Raw genomic sequence first — 17,432 nt, forward strand, 5'->3', positions numbered from 1 at the left:
CTCCCATCTCTAAGGGTGTTCAATGGTGTATGTTTGCATTTCCTTTGAAGGGCCCCAGATGTGCTAATTACATACTTGTTAGCCCCGTAAAAACAACAAATCTGGAATCTACACTCTGGAACCAATGGATTTCCTGCTGAAATGAGTTCAAGAGGTGCCCCAGCCAGCATTCCCAGGAAGAGCCAGAGCTCTGCTACGGAAGGGTCTCAGGGATCGCGGCGCTCAACCTGCCGCACACAGCTCCTCCGCCCTCCGCCAACTCTCCAACCTCAGGGCGCCCAGCAGTTAGATGGGCATGTTGTTCTGCTGCTTCTCTGCAGGCTTTCTTACTGCCTGCCTTCTAGACATGGGTCGTGTGCCCCCTTAAAGTCAGGGAAATTCTGGGCCCTAGGGCTTGCTCCCTCTCATCTGCCACTTGCAGACCCAATGCTTAAAACCGGGCTTAGCAGATGGACACGGTGCACGGTGGATGTCTCTGGAACCATCTTGCCCTCCCCCTGGAGTCTCTCTTGATTCGGGTGGACACCTCCCCTCTGTCTCTCTTTCTCCCACTTCAGCCCAGACTCTTCCTGCCCTGGCCCGAGCAATTCAACAAATGCATGTTCCTTTGCAAACGTGGCTTCTTCCTCTTTCCCACCACAGGGCTGTTCTCTCTGGATGCCCTCTCTCCCTGCCCACTCCGCACCCCCTTCCCTGCTAAGCCCCACTTGACTTTCTACCTGGAAGTGTCCCATGACCAGCTACCCCCAGCCCAAAGCTGGGACAGGTGCCCATTTCATGGCCTCCATGGCCCCTGTGCTTCCTGCCAGCACAACACAGCCTGTGATCTAAGTGCCCATTGCTCTGTGTGTCCCCTGCCAGCCTGGAAAAGCCTTATCCTCCTTGTCAGAGGACAGGAGTAAGGCTCCTGTCCTCCGACTCAGTCCTCGCTGTGCAGCCCTCCTGTCTGGCACAGGGCAGGCACTCAGTACAGGCTCGACAAATAAAGAGGCAGCGTGTCAACTTATCAGCGTGCTAGAATTGCCAAGAAGTCCAAATCTGCCTCCTTCTGCTTTACACCAAGAAAGAGTTCATCAGAAACTCTCCCATAAAATGACTCCTGGCCTGCGTTGGCATTTGCCACAGACCCCGTTTACCTTCACACAAAGGCAGTAAGGCAGCCATCAGGCCAGACCAGGCACTCAGGACACATCCCAGACACAGGACCCCCCCCCCCACCACCACACACACACACTCCATTCACTGCCCCCATCCCAACCCGACCCCAGGGAGGTGGGCAGAGAGCATAAGCAGAGAAATATAGGTTCAGGGTGGAGTCAGGCTCAAACACCATCTGTCTAAACACAGTTCCTGTTCATTCCAGCAAAGCTAAACTACAAAATCACTGCTCTCGTCTTCCAGGGGAGAAACTGAGGTATGGACAGGTTAAGTGACTGTCCCAAGGAAAGAGATCAAATGAACAGAAGAGCGAAAATAGCTTCCCAATGTCCCCAAAATTTCACCCCTAAGCCCAGACTGCAGCCTGGATTGTCAGCCCAGGATTCTGGGTCTCCGCAGCACAAATCTCCCCACCCCCTTCCTTCTTTCTTTTAAATATCATGGGTGAGGAGGAAGCAGCGGATCTGAGGGTTTATTTACCATTCCTTAGCCTGACCTTCCAGGAAGAATGTCACTAATGAGAAACAATCTCCTTGGGCTCCCAAACCCAGAATTTTCATAGGGATCAGTCTAGGATTTCAGAGCCTAAACAGGACAAGGGCAGTACCAACGGTCTTCCCTTCGAGGGGAAAAAAAAAAAAAAGAAGCAACTGAGTCTTTCCTGTCTGAAAGGAAGGTTTGTCTATGTCAGATCTGAGGTGACATTTTTCCCATTGTTCCGACCCCTTTCGGATATCCACTGGGGAAACGGAATGTGGTGTAGGCTGAGGGATGTCGAAAATGAGAGAGTGGGAGTTGGGGCTCCTTCTCTGATTCTAGAACCCATCTCCCAGGTGAGGCTAGACATCAGGAACTCCACTCTTGAGACCAGGTTCCATCCTAACTCAAACCCCAATGCCGATTTTGTTGTGGGGGAGGAGACATTTCCAAGTGTCTGCCCCACAAAGGCAGGAGGCACGTCTAGTATCTCAGTGCCCGCACACATGCCTGCCACACAGTAGGTCCTCCCAGGGAATGAATAAATGAGGCAATTGGCTGGTGAAGAACAGCTGCCTAGACACAGTCAGTAAGTACCGTTGTTATTTTAGGAGTGGTTTTTCTCAGCAGGTGGGAAGTTAGTTGGTGTTGTTGCTTTAAGGTTTTTCATGTGATGGGGATCATCGCGTCAGTTCTCACTTACTCCACGGATCATACAGCAGTGACAGATGCTACCACAACGCATGCGGCCATCAAAGAGCAGGCATGGGGAACTCACACATTCTCTTAAGACACTGCCCCACATCTGGCCGTACCAGTGGGTTGTAAAACCTCTCAGGTGCTCGAAGCTCTGTCTCGTTTGGTCTCAGCTTAGCAGAAACCACCCTGTACCTACTGTCCCAGCCACCCTGGCTACCCCCCATGAGGGGTGGGGTGTCTCAGTAAACTGCCACTCTGTGGGCAGGAAGGCAGCGCTGTGGTTCCACCTTGGACCACCTCTGTCCCTAGTCCACTCTGGCCTTGACTTCCTTTTCAGGGAAAAGTCCCAACCTTCCTCCAGGAACATGAGGGTGTGCACTGGACGATTTCAACTTTGTCATATTAGCCAAAGAAGAAGGACCAAGAGGTGCTTGGTGTCAGGTGCGGGACCACAGATATGGGCATCAATTCTGGTTCTGCCATGAAGTGGCCTTGGCCACCCTAGACAAATGGCTCCCTTCTGTGGCCTCAGTCTCTTCTCTGTAAAATGGGGATAATAATTGTGCCTGCTTTTTGGATTGGGGAGGATTAAATAAACCCGTGTCTGTAGGATACATGAGAGAGTGGCTGACATGCAGGAAGACGTTATCAGCCATTGCTTTTATCTGTAAGATGAGGGCCCCTGTGGTACTCCAGGATCTCTCAGCCCTCGTAAGGGGCAATTCCACGAGTGCCACTTTTGTGTTTTCTATGTGCCTCTGCCCCATCAAACTCTCCCCAGATCTCATAGAGGTAAAGAATTTGCACTAGTGGTTTGAAACGGGAACAAGAAAGCGTACCCTGCCTCGAATGATCCTGGGAGAAAAAGCCATCCAGAGGGCAATTCTATCTACCCATCCGATCTGAATGAAAGCTGGGGTTTTCTTCAGTCTCAGTTCAACTGGCAGCATGGAAAATGGTTCTGGTTAGAGAGCGGGGAATGGCAGGAGGAGCTTCTGGGCTTGGGCAGGGCTGTGGGTCTCTAGGTCTGTCTGATCAGCCCCAGCCTCTAGCCCACTCAGCCCCCGGGGTCAGGAACCTTCCACCAATTGCCGTCTCTTGGATATCATAATGGCAATAATAATCTCATGAACTAACACCCATCAAAATATCAGCGAGTCTCCAACATCCTTTGTCCACGTGCACAGCCCATTTTTTACAACAAGGAATCTGAGGCTGAGAAAGTTTTATCACCTGAGGCAAAACACTTGGCCTTTAAGCCCGGCTTAAACTGTTGGTGATGTTTTTCCTGCATCCTCTGTGCATCTCTCTCACTAAGCTGCTCCATTCCTTTGTGGAACAGAAGTGGCGTCCTGCGTGGACGCGAACATCGTCCCGAAGAGTCAAAATATCCACAGCCCCAAGCCCAATAACTATTGGAAAACCTTCCTAATAAGTGAAAGGGATTGAGGCAAATTGACTGCCCAAAGCTGTGAGCCACTGGGTCCTTGAGAATTGATGCTCCTGGTGAGGCCAGAGAGGAAAGCTTAATTCTGAGCTGAACCTCCCTCTTGGCTGGAAATACCAGCCCCAGGTGCTCCCACCTCACTAGCCCAGTCTGCAGCCTGTGATCAGGGGCCCTAATGGCCATAATGCCTCCAATGTGGTGTTTAAACCAATAAGGCTTCAGAGAAGTTACGGTATGTTTAATAATGGCTTAATGACTACTTGTGAGATGCAAGGCTTCTGGTTCCTGTTTGGCCTTGATTTACAGCCCAACTCTGGCTGAGGACAGCCAAGAAACCCCCTCTAAGCCCCCAGCGGAAGAGGGAGGTGTTCACACCAGGCCTCTTGGATTCCTTTAAAAATTGAGAATTCAAATGAAATACAAAGGATGTTTAACTCCCTGTCCCACTCACTAGTCTCTGGAGGCACTGAAAATAAAAAGCGGTGTAACCCAGACTTGGGGACTCCTCAATCCACAGAAGGGAGCAGGGTCCCAGGTCAGGAATGTCTTCTCAGATCTTAGGGTGGGGGTTATTTCTCTTCTCAGAAATTCCAAGCTACTTCCCTAGTCCTATGCATCCTTTTGTTGGTGGGGGCGGGGGTGGGGGGTGGGGAGAGACTCAGCTCCTAGGAGATGCAACCCTACCCTCACCTCCCTGTAAAAGGGCAGGCCTGGGGCGGTAGAGCCTTGGGGTCTGAGCTGCAGGCAGCCTCTCTCCAGTAGATCCCCATGCACTTTCAGATCACTGGAAAGGTACTCACTTCATGCCTGCTTTTCAAACCCCAAACCTTCTATGTACCCTCTCACTTGCTCCAAAGACAGCCTCTGCTAGGCCCTGTCCAGTCTTGAGCTGCCCCTGCAAGTCTCCCTGCCCCTTCTGGTTCAGCCTCTGCTTCTCAAACCCACCAGGAATACACAGAAATAATCCAGAGTCAGATGAAGACACTAGCCACAGTTCAAGGTCCCACAGCTAATTAATGACAGCGCCCTGGCCGAAACTTTCCCAGATTAGAGCTGTTTCCAAACACCTCTCCCCAAGGACTCTTGTCGCAGGGAGAAACAAGAAATCCCCAAGGGAGGTGTTTCTGCCTGAGGCAAGGTTTTTCCAGCTCCCAGCAAAGAGTTAGGTAAAGTCCCAGCCCAGCCCCTCCCCCAGACAGCCCTTATCCGAGGCTTCTGTCGGGAGACCAGGCCTAAGAGTGTTTGCTGGGCGTGCATCACGCCTCTAGGGGCGAGAAGCTCCAGGCTGGATGTCAGGACCTAGGGTGCTGCTCTGAGCAAGGGACTCACCAAGATGGGCAGACAAAACGGACCCTGCCGTCGAGAGAAGGTGGCTTCCTCCCTCTGCTCGAACTGCCTCTGACGAACGCGGGCTGGGGTGAATCCAGGGGGCTCCCGGACTCCTAGGGGTTAACCCGCGCGGGGCCGCACGTGACGTGGATGGTTCCAGCATTAAGTCAGAGGCGCGGCCCCCTCCCCTGTCCCCCGCCCCCCGCGGCGCGCGCCGCTCCCGGGGGCTCCGCGCCCCCGCGCCCAGGTCCCTCCCCCTTGGCGGGCGCTCACAGGCCGCACGGGCAGCGCTAGCCCCGGAGCCCCCGCGGCCTGTGCGCCGGGAGCCGGCATGGACCCCGAGCGCTGCGCGCCTTTCGGCGTGGGGCCCGGGCCCGGCCCCTACGCGGCCGCGGGGGACGAGCCACCCGGCCCGCAGGGGACCCCCGCCGGCGCGCCTCACCTGCACCCCGCGCCGTCCCGCGGCCCCCGCCTGACCCGTTTTCCAGCCTGCGGGCCCCTGGAGCCCTATCTCCCCGAGCCGGCCAAGCCGCCCGCCAAGTACCTGCAGGACCTCGGGCCCGGCCCGGCGCTCAACGGCAGCCACTTCTACGAGGGCCCCGCGGAAGGTAACGCGCGGCGCGGGCGCAGCGCGCAGCCCCGAGCCGCTCTCCTTCCCTTCCCCGGCTGGCCCGGGCCTTCCCACTCCCCTCGCCCGCTCGCCCAGCTCTCGACTCTTTGACCCTCTAGCCCCCCCGCCACGGCCCCCTCGGAAGCCCCACCGGTGCCGGTCCCGGCCGGGCAAAGCCAGCGTCCCGAGTGAGGCAGAGCCTCCCGTGTCTCCCGTGGCTGGAATGGGAGGCGGGAGGTAGCGCGAGGGTGGAGCGGCGACGGCCCCGGGCCCAGTGAGACCCGAAGCGACCGGAGGCGGAAAGGAGAAATCACGCTTGGCCGGAGTTGGCCTGGAACTGCCACCGACCCAGAAGCCCGGACGGGGCCCAGGTCCTGGGCGCCACCCTGAGCCCTCCGTCCCGATGCAGGGAGAGAAGCGCGCCTTTTGTGTGCGGCGCCCGTTCAGGGCCCTGAGCTTGGGCCCCGAGCTTGGGCCCCGACCTGGAGTGGCCAAGCAGGACTCAGCCGAGGGCTGCGGCCTGGCCGCCGCCGGCTTCTCCTCCCCAGGCCCAGCGTCGGTGGGGAAGGCGCTGCCTGGGCGTTAGGCATTCGGCGGCGCGGCCGCGGCCGGTCGGCAGCGCCGGGGCCGTTCTCAATACGGAATAATTGTGTTCTTATTTCTCAGACTAACCTGGCCTCCCCGTCGTTAAGCACGGTGATGGCCGCCTTTCCCGCAGTCTTGGCTTACTGGATCATCACGGCTGGGGCCGTCGAGAGCAGCCCGGGCGGGCCTATTTCCTGGGCGCCTCGGGCTCCTGGGCCAGTGCCCCATGCGCCAAGGCCAGCTGGACCGCGCCAACTCTGGAGAACGCGCCTGAACGCCGGGGCCTGCCACACGGGCGGGCAGCCCGGCCGCCACCGCTGCACTTGCTGACCTGTAAGGAGTCTGGGCGCCCGCCCCATCTGTGCTGCTACGGCCCGCACCATAGGCCCAGAGCTGAATGTTCTGAGGTCGGCCTCAACCCGTTGGCGCCTGGCCGGCCTCCACCGAATGGCCAGGCAGCTCGGGCCTTCGCCCAGCCGGGGCAATGGGAATGTGTCGGGAAGGGCGGGGAGGTGTGTGGGGGTCAGCGGAGGAAACGAGCGAGTCCGCAGAGCTTCGTGTCTGTGCCCTTTGAAAGAGGCTCTCCTGATAAAAACCATAGTTGGGACTTAATGAGAAGCAGTTGGCCTGGCTCCTCTGATCCCAGCCAGACGGCGGCGGCCGCGCAGCGCCATGAGCACGCCGGGGACAGGTACCCGGGCTGGCTAGGCGCGCCGCGTTCGGCAGGACTCACCCCACAGGCCCGCGTCCAGCTGGGCGCGCCGGATCCCGCAGGCACCGCGGGAAGGCCGGGACTGGCACACTGTGGAGAGCGCTGGGGCACAAGGAGCGGCGGGGCGCGGAGGGACCCGGCGATGGCGAGGATGTCAACAACGAAATGCGTAGAACTAAAACCGAAGAGTGTGAACAACCACCAAAAATAAGGAAAAGGAAACTGAACAAAACAACGGAGAAGGAGAGGTAGACAAAGTCGGCAAGCAGTGCAGAATGTTAAGAAATAAACGGAGAGCGAACGGAAGAACAGAAGGGAAAAAGCAAGCGGAGGATCGAAGAATGATCGAACGAAGCGGGTAAATGGAGAAGGAGGGAAGGGACGAAGAGTAGAAGCAGAAAAAATGAAAGGAGAAACAGGGAGATCTTAAAAGAGCAGAAAGCTGCAAAATGAGATCAAGTGGAAGAGGAAAATGAACGATTCAAGCGGAGCGGAGGACCGCCCAAACGAAAAAACAGGAGCGCAGCCTGGGACCCCGGCCGCCGCTCGCCTCCCGGGTGCCGTGGCCGGAACTCGGCAGGCGCGGTCCCCTTGCGTCCCTGCGGCGGAGCGGGGCTGCTGGGGAGGACCGGCCCCGAGGGGACTAGGGCTACGCAGTCTACCAAGTGGGAAGTGGCGGCAAAGGGGGAAACCGCCTTATTTCCCGGCTTCTCAATTGACGGGCTACGAGCGTTTCCAGTTCAGACCAGTGAGCGCGCAGCTGCGCCCCATCTGCGGCGCGATCTTGCGGAGGCCCGGGCAGTCGCGCGCTGGAGAGCCTGGAGCTCCTCTCCCGCTCTTTGCGGTGCCCTTGGCGGAGAGCGCCCAGCCCTGCCCTAGACCCGGGCCGCGTCCCGGCGGTGCCGGCCACCCTTTGAGCCCCGTGCGCGCGGCTGCTCAGAGGACGGGAGAAGTGCCCGGCCGTTCCTTCCCGCTCCACCGGGGGCCGCCCGGTCCATTCCCTGGCTTGGCTCTCTGACCTGGGAACGCGCCCGCCACCTCGGAGGCCCTGAGCGGAGCACTGAAGGCCTCGCTCACCGCTCGGGTCGCAGACCTCGTGAAGGATTCCAAGTTGGGGAGGGCCCCAAGCTGAGGCGTCTAGGCCAAAGGTGGAAACTCTGTCGAGAGCACAAGGGCCCACTGGGGTCCCGCGCCCGGGGTTTATGCCCACAACGGCTTCAGGTTACCAGCCAGAGCTGCCAGAGCCCAGGCCTCTGCGAGCTCTGCGGATGGCGTGGGAAACAGCGCAGAGCAAGACTCCCGCCCGCCGTGGTCGAAAACCAGGTGCTCAGTCTGGAGGCCTCAGTGGACGCTGGCTGAGAGGGCAGTGGGGCTGTCGGCTGTCGTGGGGAAGCCGGGGCTCTGGGGCTGGCAGGGTGCGGGAGAGCAGCCCAGGGAGGGAGCTGGAGGGAGCACGGTGGCAGCGTCAGAGGCTTTTGCCTTGGTTTCTGTCTTTCAGGCCCCACAGACTTCTGCTGTGGTGTTGCGGTTGTGCAGGCTGTGGACCCCCTGGTGCTGGGCCCCAGGATTCCAATCTCTGCTATGAACACTCCCCCTTTAACCACCCAGGGTCTCCACCAGGTGCAGGTGACCCCCATACACTGCCAGTACACCTTGAAAGTGCCAGTACACCTACTCCTTGCAACTGCAGACTCAAATCTTGGGGCTGCCTCTCTTTTCTTGACTGCTGCTTTTCCGGATCCCACCTCCCCTCTTCTCCCCTAAGCCTTGCTCTTCAGGAGAGATTCTAGGAGGTGTGCCCCGTCCCCCCAAAAAGGGGGGGTGCCTGCTTCTCCCCGGAGATCTCCAGGTAGATGGAGCTTTCAGGCCCATGGCGATGAAGAGGGGAGAAGTACCCTAGTCCCCTGGAAGGGCTCTAGAATGGGCCGGCATAGGAGGCCAGCAGAGGCCAGCGGGCTTGGTCCCTTTTCTGGGTGGCTGTTCTGAAAAGTCCTGCCACGCTTTTATCTCTCACTCTGGCAGCTCAGAGCCCAGAGCTGGTCACTTCCTTTGGGCAGATCCTGTTCCAACAGACTCGGAAGGCCCAAGAGCCAGGTGAGCAAAGCCTCAGAACTTTGGAGAACCCCCTACAGTGATGTCATTGCTCCCCTCGCCCCCATCTCCTCGCCATCCTCACCCTTTTTTGCCTGTAGTCCAGCAGGAGCTCCCTCTGAACCCAGGACTCCAAGAACTCCCTCTCAAACCTGCTAGAGGCAGGGTGTCCCTTTCCAGTCTCCCACTCCCCCTGACCATTTTCAATTGTTTGGCTCAGCTTCCATGAGTCTTTCTTCCTAAGCGGCTGCCCATGGAGTTATCTCTAGACCAAAATATGTTGGCCAAGAACGGAAGTTAGTGGCTGGAGCACTTTCTCCTCGATGCTCTGCCTGAGCTATGAGCCTGGTACCCGAGGGCAGGCCCCTGACCCTGCCAGGCCTCCAGGATCCTTGCACAGCCTGGAGCTTCCTGCACAGCCCAGGTGTCCTGGGAGGTCCCTGACCACCTTCCGGCTGAGGGGGACCCTGCCCAACTTGTCCTCCATAATGCAGATGGGGAATCATCAGAGCCAGAACCCAAAAATCCCATCTCTCTGGTCCCATTTTTCCCTGATGACAACTGTGATCCTGACACCAAGTCCCAAGGAGGAAACTGCCTCTTGGTGCCGGCCTTCTGGGCCTCTTGGGGCTCAGACCCCTGCCTGGGATGGGTCGGGGCCAGGCCAGGACCCTGTGAGTCAGTGGGGCGCCTTTGTGGCTGTGCTCCTGCTGTCCCAGCGGGCTCTCGAGATTTCATGGCAATGCCGCTTGCCAGAGGAGTGGGCAGAGCGATCAGGGTGACCTATTTTTCACCATGACCGGGTTGTGGCAGGGCTCCACCAAGCCTCTCATGTGCGGGTTAGCGTGTCAGAGTGGGGCTGCTGGGAACTATGCCCAGCAGCAGTCAGGTCACCCCTCCCTGCTTGCTCATCCTGGGCAATGGGGGAGCCATCGGAAACTGCCGAGGAGGGAGGGACAGTCATTGACCAGGGTGATGGGGTTGGGAGCTGAGGCCTCTTTCGACACTGGTCCTCCAAGCCTTCACCCTCCTGCTCTCCAATGCTGGAGCTTAAATGTTGGGTCAAACATCACAATTTCTGGAGGAATGAGACAATGTCTTTTGGATGCTTCTTTGCCCCATCTTGTCCTTCATGTCCTGGGGCTGGGGGATTTGTCATTGCCCTGAGATTTGGGCAATGAGGCACAACGAGACCAGCCAAAGGGGATCTCTGAGTGTCCCTGTCTGTCCCCTGCCTGGACCTGGGACCAGAGGCAGGGGCATGAGGACCTGGGAACCACAGCCCCCGCAGCAGGGCCAAGGAGGCACTTCCTGGCAGGGGCGGGAGATGCCAGCCACCCCGGGGGCTCACCCCCTCCTGCCGCCTCTGTGCTAGGCCCTGCCCAGGGGGCCAGTCCTGGCACCCCCACGCCCTGTGGGCCATGCCACCACAAAGCGCTTCCCCGAAATGAACCCTCTTCTGGCCCCAGCAGATCCGCCCGACCACAGAGCACATGGTTCTCCAGGGCCCCCTGAGCTGGAGGCTCAGCACACAGGCCTCCAAATGCCAGGCTCCCGTGCAGGGTGGCTGCTGGGACGAGGGAAGAGAAAGGAAGGGGGAGGCGGGGACTGAAGCGTCAAACGTTCTGCCCCCTCCCCCAGTCCACCCACAAAACCTCCTGGTTCGGTTTCCATCCTCCTTTTTGTGTTTTCCATTGCAGCTGAGGAGAAGGCCTCCAAAGCTGCCAGCTTCCCCCAGCTGCCCTTGAACTGCCGAGGGGGCCCCAGAGACGGGCCCTCTAGCTTGCAAGGCTCCCCGGGCCCTTGTCTGGCCAGCCTGCATGTCCCTCTGTCCCCGGGACTCCCGGACTCCATGGAGCTGGCCAAGAATAAGAGCAAGAAGCGCCGGAACCGCACGACCTTCAGCACGTTCCAGCTGGAAGAGCTGGAGAAAGTCTTCCAGAAAACCCACTACCCAGATGTGTACGCCCGGGAGCAGCTGGCTCTGCGAACGGATCTAACTGAGGCCCGGGTACAGGTGAGGGCACCCCGGCCGTGGGCCTCTCTGGCTGCCTCGACCGCCCCGACCGTGGGCCAGGCCATGGAAGGGCTGGGAGAGGTGGGCACTGGTGCCATGCAGAGCCGCCTTTCCCTGGTGCCTGCCCCTGGCCTGCCACCCCTCGGCTCCCCCTCCATGCCCAGCTCCGCTGCAGCCCAAGTGCCTCATGGGGTAGTTGCCTCTGGCAGTTCAAAGACCTACCTGTCTGGGAGCCCTAGCTCTGCCACTCTCTAGCTGACCAGGTGACTTAGTGCATGTCGTTGAATGTCTCGATCTCACTTTGGATAGTCTTTGAGCATCAAGATGCAGCAGCCTTTCAGAAGCAGTGAAAGGCTGAACACATCCAGCAGCTCCTGAGGCAGCTGCCCAGAGCAGGTGGGTCCCCAATGAAGGGGGGTGGTCTGAGGTTCAGTGATGCTCAAAGCTATCCCGATCCAGCGATTTTCAGGCCCCCCCAGCTCCCAGACACCTTCCCCACCCAACCCACTCACCCCAGCAGAGATCAGGCCCCAGGGCTTCCCAGGTAGGGCTGTGGCCAGCTTCCTGTTGGGCGTGAGGGGACGGATGGATGCTGGAACAAGGGAAAGGGAGAAGGAAAGTCCATTTCCAAGACACATCGGAGGTGAGAAAGAACAGGCAGATGGCAAGCAGAGGGTGCGGATGGGGAAAGAGGCTTCGGGAAAAGCTTGGCCCAAAAGGAAGATGGTGGTTGTTTCCGTGTGGTGTCCAGCAGGCTCTCTGAGGCCAGGCAGGAGTCACTGGGAGAGGGGTGGGATTTGGGCTTCTTGGGAGAGGTGAGAAAGGGACCTCTAGACAGAGGAAATTCTCTTTCCCCTTGCAGAAGAGATCTCATAGGAACAGAGCTCATACATAGCACACCCTGTATGGGACCTCCCAAAGAGGCCAGCTGCCTTCTAGCAGAGAAGGCCCCACAGCGGGTTTCAGCATAGGACCAGAGGTGCTTGGGCTCTTTCCCCCTTCTCTTCTGGGTCTTCCTGCTTTCATTCCCCCCACCCCACCCCAGGTGGCACCCAAAACACACTTCTAGGACTGTGCTCATAGAGTACCCAGGGCCGGGGCCAGCAGGGTAAGAGGCCAAGCATTCACAACAGTCCCAGAGCCCTTGAGCCACCGAAGTCCAGAACATCAAGTCTCCAGACCCTCAGCGAGCCTCTGGGGTAGGGTCCCAAAGGCCATGGCCGTGGCACTCCTTGGAGAGCTGGAGTACATCTCCGTACTCCTCTCCCAGGCCTTCTCAACCCCGAGGGGGTGCTGGGCTGGCTGTAGGCCCCCAGACTGACGCTTGAGGCCCCAGAGGAGGGCTCTTTTCTCTGACACGAAAGTGAGAGCCACCTGTGGGCCCTGCCCCACAGAGAGCAGTAAGCCACCACACAGAACAGAGCAGAGGGCCAGGCCCAAGTGCAGGTGGAAGGCTACGGTGGGGTCTGTAGAGACAATCAGGGATGGTGGGGAAGAACGCCCAGTGAAGCAGCCCCCTTCACTCACTCCAGACTCTTTCAGTTGCCCGTGGGGCAGGGGGGATAGAGAAGGGAAGGCCCAGCAGCTGGGCAGGCAGGATGGTCCCTCCCTGACCCTGCCCCAGGCCTGCTCTGGGCTCTCTGCCTCTGAGGCTTGGTGGGCTGGGGGTCTGCCAAGCTCCTTAACTGTCATGGCTTCACCTGCCTGTGCGGGTAGGAACGGCCACCATGGGGGTGTGAATGAGGGGCTGAGGTGGGGCTCCTTACACATTCACATGCACACACACACACATAGAATTTGTTGTGGCTCCCAGCTAGATCCCTAGAAAGCAAGAGGATGGTTTGGTTCAGTTTTGACATTGCCAACATCCAGCCCAGAGTCTGACACAGAAATGTTTATTAAATGATAGAAACACAAAACACATGCATGGGGACCATAAACATAGAGCCGCAGGGCCCACAGATCCATCATAGATGCACACATAAGCGCCCAGCACACGGGTGGGCGCCCCTCACCTTCCAGGCGCTCGCAGATGAGGGGAGGCACAAAGATTACAAAGCAGACAATGGTAATTGGGTGGGGTGAGTATGAGATGCCCGTGTGACACCCAGGAGATGTACGTATGTGTGTCAGGGTGAGTTGGGCAGCCTTGGCAGGGAGGCCCAAGCCAAGACAGGGGACCTTCAAGGTGGTGGATGGGTTCAAAGGCAAGTGGGCATGGGAAGCAAGTGGGGGAGAATCCAGTGATACTGCCTCGTTGGGGATGAGGCTGTAGGGAAGAGCGGGCTCAGGGCCCAGGGGTCTTCTTATGGAGCTGCCCGGGGCAGATGGCCTGGGACTGGAGATGAGGTAAGGGAGGCCTAGGTGGGGCCCAGAGCCTCTGAGGCCACAGATCCCATGATACCCTTAGTGGCCCAAGCGGGCAGGAGAACCAAGAGAGTGACTTAGCCTGGTGTCTGAGGGTAATGGGGACCCAAGGGACCAAGAAACTCCCTCCAAAGTCAGATTTTTCCTAGACCTTATTCCGGGCTCCCCAGCCCTGAGAACAATAGGAATTTATAGGCGGCTCAAGGTCCTCCAGGCGGGAGCCAGCTCCATACCTTCCAGAAGGACACTACCACCCACCTCAGGGCCACTGTGTCACTCCCTCAGCCTCTCCCCTCCGTCCCCAGGTGTGGTTCCAGAACCGCAGAGCAAAGTGGCGGAAGCGTGAGCGATACGGGAAGATCCAGGAGGGGCGGAACCCTTTCACATCTGCCTACGACATCTCTGTGCTGCCCCGAACGGACAGCCACCCGCAGGTGATACCCCACCCAGCCCCGCATCAGGGCCTGGCCCCCAGGAGACCTGAAGCAGCATTAGGGCTCTGTGGAACTGTGGGTAAATCACTCGTCCTCCACCAAGCAGAGCTCCTCCCTGTCTCATGAACGATGCCTGCACCACAGGAAACCTCACTTGGCGCAGTGGCAGGGTTCTCCTGGATTCCATTTTGAGGGTCAGGGGTAGGAGGGAGCAGATTCCAGACCCCGGTCAAGCAGAGCTTGCCGGGTAAGTTTCTGGAGTCCTAAGGGCAGAGACAGAACCCCCAAGTAAGGGAGGCAGCCCCTGGGCTATTGATTCATGGGCCTTCTTTTCTCTCTTTTCAGCTGCAGAACTCCCTGTGGCCCACTCCAGGTTCTGGGAGCCCCCCCGGACCCTGCCTCGTGTCTCCAGAGGGCATGCCCTCGCCGTGCATGTCTCCGTATTCCCACTCTCACGGGAATGTGGCCGGCTTCATGGGGGTGCCAGCTTCCCCTGGAGCCCACCCTGGCATATACTCCATCCATGGCTTCTCCCCGGCCCTGGGGGGTCACGGCTTTGAGCCTCCCCCAGATGGCGACTATAAGTCTCCAAGCCTCATCTCGCTCAGGGTGAAGTCCAAGGAGCCACCCACCCTACTGAACTGGACCACGTGATTGGTTGTGTAGACATGCAGACTAAGCTGCCCACCCCGCTTTTCTGTTCCCAGCTGCTCCCACCCCATTCCAGCCTGGGGGCCAGAGAGGACATACCTCTGTCTCCAAGCCCCAGAGATGGTTCCCGGAGGCCCCAGGAGAGCAGCTGGGATACTCAGCCTCCTGCAGGGGACAAGCTAGAGTTTTTTTTTTTTTTTTTCTCTTAAAATAAGGTGGGGCTGCCCAGGACAAAGGGGGCTGCAAAGCAGGTAGGACTCTTCCTACTACACACTGGGTCCCTTCATCCAACTCTGGGCTCGAGGAAGACACTTGCCCTGCTTCCTTCAGACTTTGTCTGAGTTTAAGTGTCACCCCACCAGCTGAAATGGCTGAATTGGTTCCTCATTCAGGGAACCCAGGAGAATAAGAGGATGGCAAAGGTTGAAGCTGGAAAAGCTCTCTGTGACTTGGGGGAAACATGGCTTGCATGAGCATCTGGGGCCAGCCTTATTTCCCCCACCCACCACTAGGGGGCGAGCGCTCAGCATCTGGAGCTCACAAGGGTGCATAGGCTGTCCCTGGAAATGGTGCCAGGCACTCCTGATCCAGCCTACCCCTTAACTCCTGCCCTGTGCTCCCTCTCCCAACACGCCTCTCCCCCTGCAAGGGAGCAGAAAGTCCCCCAGACACCACCAAATATTTGGATTCTCTTCAATGGGATAAGGCCAGAGCTATGCCATGGAAACTGTAGGCTCCCTTGTTTGTTACATGTTGGTAAGAATAAAAGAGATTTCCACAGAGTCTAAGCCCCTGAGATCTCAACACCCACTTTTGTAAAAAAAAAAAATAAAAAAATAAAAAAATAAAGTGCTGCCCAGCATATTGATAAAGATGGCAGTATTTTTTGGAACAGGCAATTGTGTCGGGCTTTGGCACTTGGTTAGCTGGTCTGTGCCCAGGGTTGTGGCTGGGCCAGGCCCTCCTGAGGGGCCAGCAGGGATCCTGGGGGCTAGGGGAAGGTAGGCCTGCAGCAGGGCCCCTAGGCTGAGCGATGCCATGCCTGGCCCTGTCACCTGCTCAGGATCAGCTGGTGTGGGTGGCAGGAAGAAGAGCCCAGCTCTAGGGCAGTTGGGCCCATGTGGAAGGAAAAATGGGGGACTGGCAGTGGGAAGGCAAAGATAAACTTGTGGCTGAACTGGCAGTGGAAGTGGGGGGTGGAATGAAAGACGGGGGAGCCCACTGAGGGCTCTGGGCTCTCCTGGGCCAGAACCATGGGGGTGGGGCAGCCCCCTTCTCCCAGAAGCCCCAGGAGCTTGTCTGAGCTGTGGGGCGGAGACGAAAGCCAGGACTCTTTCTTGTGGTTTCAGAGTATTAGCCATTCTATCCTTCATCCCCACTTTCTGCCTTATCTCCACGGCCTGGAAGGCAGGAAGAAAGCGGGCCTGGCCCTCCCACCCTCCCAGTAAACACAACCACATTGCTCAGAAGAGCTCAGCCTCAGCCAGGAGCCCAGCCACCACACCCCAGGCCTCCTCTTCCAGGAGAAACCCGAGCACACAAAGACACCAGTGCTGTGCTCATTCCCAAAAAGGCAGCAAGTCCCCATCAGGATCAGACCTTCCTCTAACAGTGTGGCTAGGTTCAAGCACCCTTTAGAAGAAACCAGTGTCTTCCTTCCCTTCCCTCCATTCAAGGGCCAGGCTGCGGGTGATTTCTTTCCTCTTTGTACTGACGCTGGCTCTGAGGTCCACATGAGAGCCGTGTAGCCATCAGGAAGGGAAGAGCGTAAGTAGTAGGGACAGGCAGCCCCAGCACCTCCGAGGAACACAAACGCCCACCCCAAAAACCCTCCCACCCCGCCCTTCACAAAGCTGGTCAATAATGACTGGGCTCAAACTCAAATTTCTAACTCAGGGCTAAGACCACTACACTCGAAGTTTCTGTACCCAAGGAGTGGCCAGCAAAATTCTGGAATTCTGTGTCACAAAGTCAGAGAGATGCAGAAAGATTAGTTTGTTCTACAAATATTTATTGAGTGGCCACTCTGTGCCAGGCATTGTGCTGGGTGCCAGAAACAGAACAATGGTCAAGAAAAAAACCACAATTCCCTCTCTCACATAGCTCTGCGGGGGGTCGGGGGTGGCAGTACATGGAGAGGAAGGGATCCGTGAAAGCAAAGGAAGCAAAAGGGAGGGATGAGAGAAGCCAACAGAGTAAAGCCAACAGAGATCCACGCAGCAAGAGTGGAGGAGGCAGGCCGAGGCTGGGAGCGAACCGTGCAGGAGGGAGGCCCTGGTGGGGGAGGGCATGGGGAGGCCAGAGACCAGCTACTGGCTCCCATCCAGGGGCATCTGCCCACAGCTCATATTTTTCTGGCCAGTGACAGCTAAATGAAGAGAAAGCTAACTTTACAACCGCCCACTTCACACATAATGAATATGAATGGGCATCCCGGAGCCTATTCCCTAGGATTATCTGTGAGCTGATGGCTTCTCCCACAGACTGGGCCATCCCAGCCGGCCTGTCCCCTGGCTAGGACACAGGCAGCCCTTCCACCTGCTTCCCATTAGCCATCCTCCCCTCCTCCCCTCCTCCTCCACACCCTAGGCACCTCACCCCTAAGACACAGCTCCCCTCCCCACCATCTTCAGATGCCCCTGCCCCCAGCCTCACTCCAGAGGTGACCTCGACTCTCAGCCTAGTCCCCAGGCCAGGCTGGGGGCTACGCTAACTCCTTCTGGAAAAAGAAAGGGGAAGTGGCCCCACCTGGAATCCAAAATTTAAGAGAGTTGCTAGGCTCAGTGCCCCTTTGCTAAGGCCCCTCTCTGCCCTAGTGAGGCCCACCCACCCTGTCCTAAATCTTGGTGCTGGCA

The 17,432-nt window shown here is 58.1% G+C and overlaps 1 protein-coding gene across 1 annotated transcript; it reads left to right on the forward strand.

The window, feature by feature from the left end:
• The first annotated feature begins 5,385 nt into the window (after positions 1–5,385).
• On the forward strand, positions 5,386–15,456 carry ALX3 (ALX homeobox 3). The gene is made up of 4 exons (XM_004769726.3): positions 5,386–5,718; positions 10,809–11,125; positions 13,798–13,926; positions 14,272–15,456. Exons 1-4 carry the CDS (start codon positions 5,442–5,444, stop codon positions 14,578–14,580), a joined length of 1,032 nt encoding a protein of 343 aa, XP_004769783.3. The 5' UTR covers positions 5,386–5,441; the 3' UTR covers positions 14,581–15,456.
• The last annotated feature ends 1,976 nt before the right edge of the window (positions 15,457–17,432 follow it).

The sequence above is a fragment of the Mustela putorius genome, unplaced genomic scaffold (assembly GCF_011764305.1).
Source record: "Mustela putorius furo isolate JIRA1106 unplaced genomic scaffold, ASM1176430v1.1 tig00000585_pilon_pilon_pilon, whole genome shotgun sequence".
NCBI lineage: Eukaryota > Metazoa > Chordata > Mammalia > Carnivora > Mustelidae > Mustela > Mustela putorius.

Excerpts from the sequence above, each read along its gene's own strand:
- ALX3 (XM_004769726.3), top strand. The coding sequence starts at position 5,442 with ATGGACCCCGAGCGCTGCGCGCCTTTCGGCGTGGGGCCCGGGCCCGGC. Across the intron at positions 5,719-10,808 it reads CTACGAGGGCCCCGCGGAAG|CTGAGGAGAAGGCCTCCAAA; the intron begins GTAACGCGCGGC and ends TTTCCATTGCAG. Across the intron at positions 11,126-13,797 it reads TAACTGAGGCCCGGGTACAG|GTGTGGTTCCAGAACCGCAG; the intron begins GTGAGGGCACCC and ends CTCCGTCCCCAG.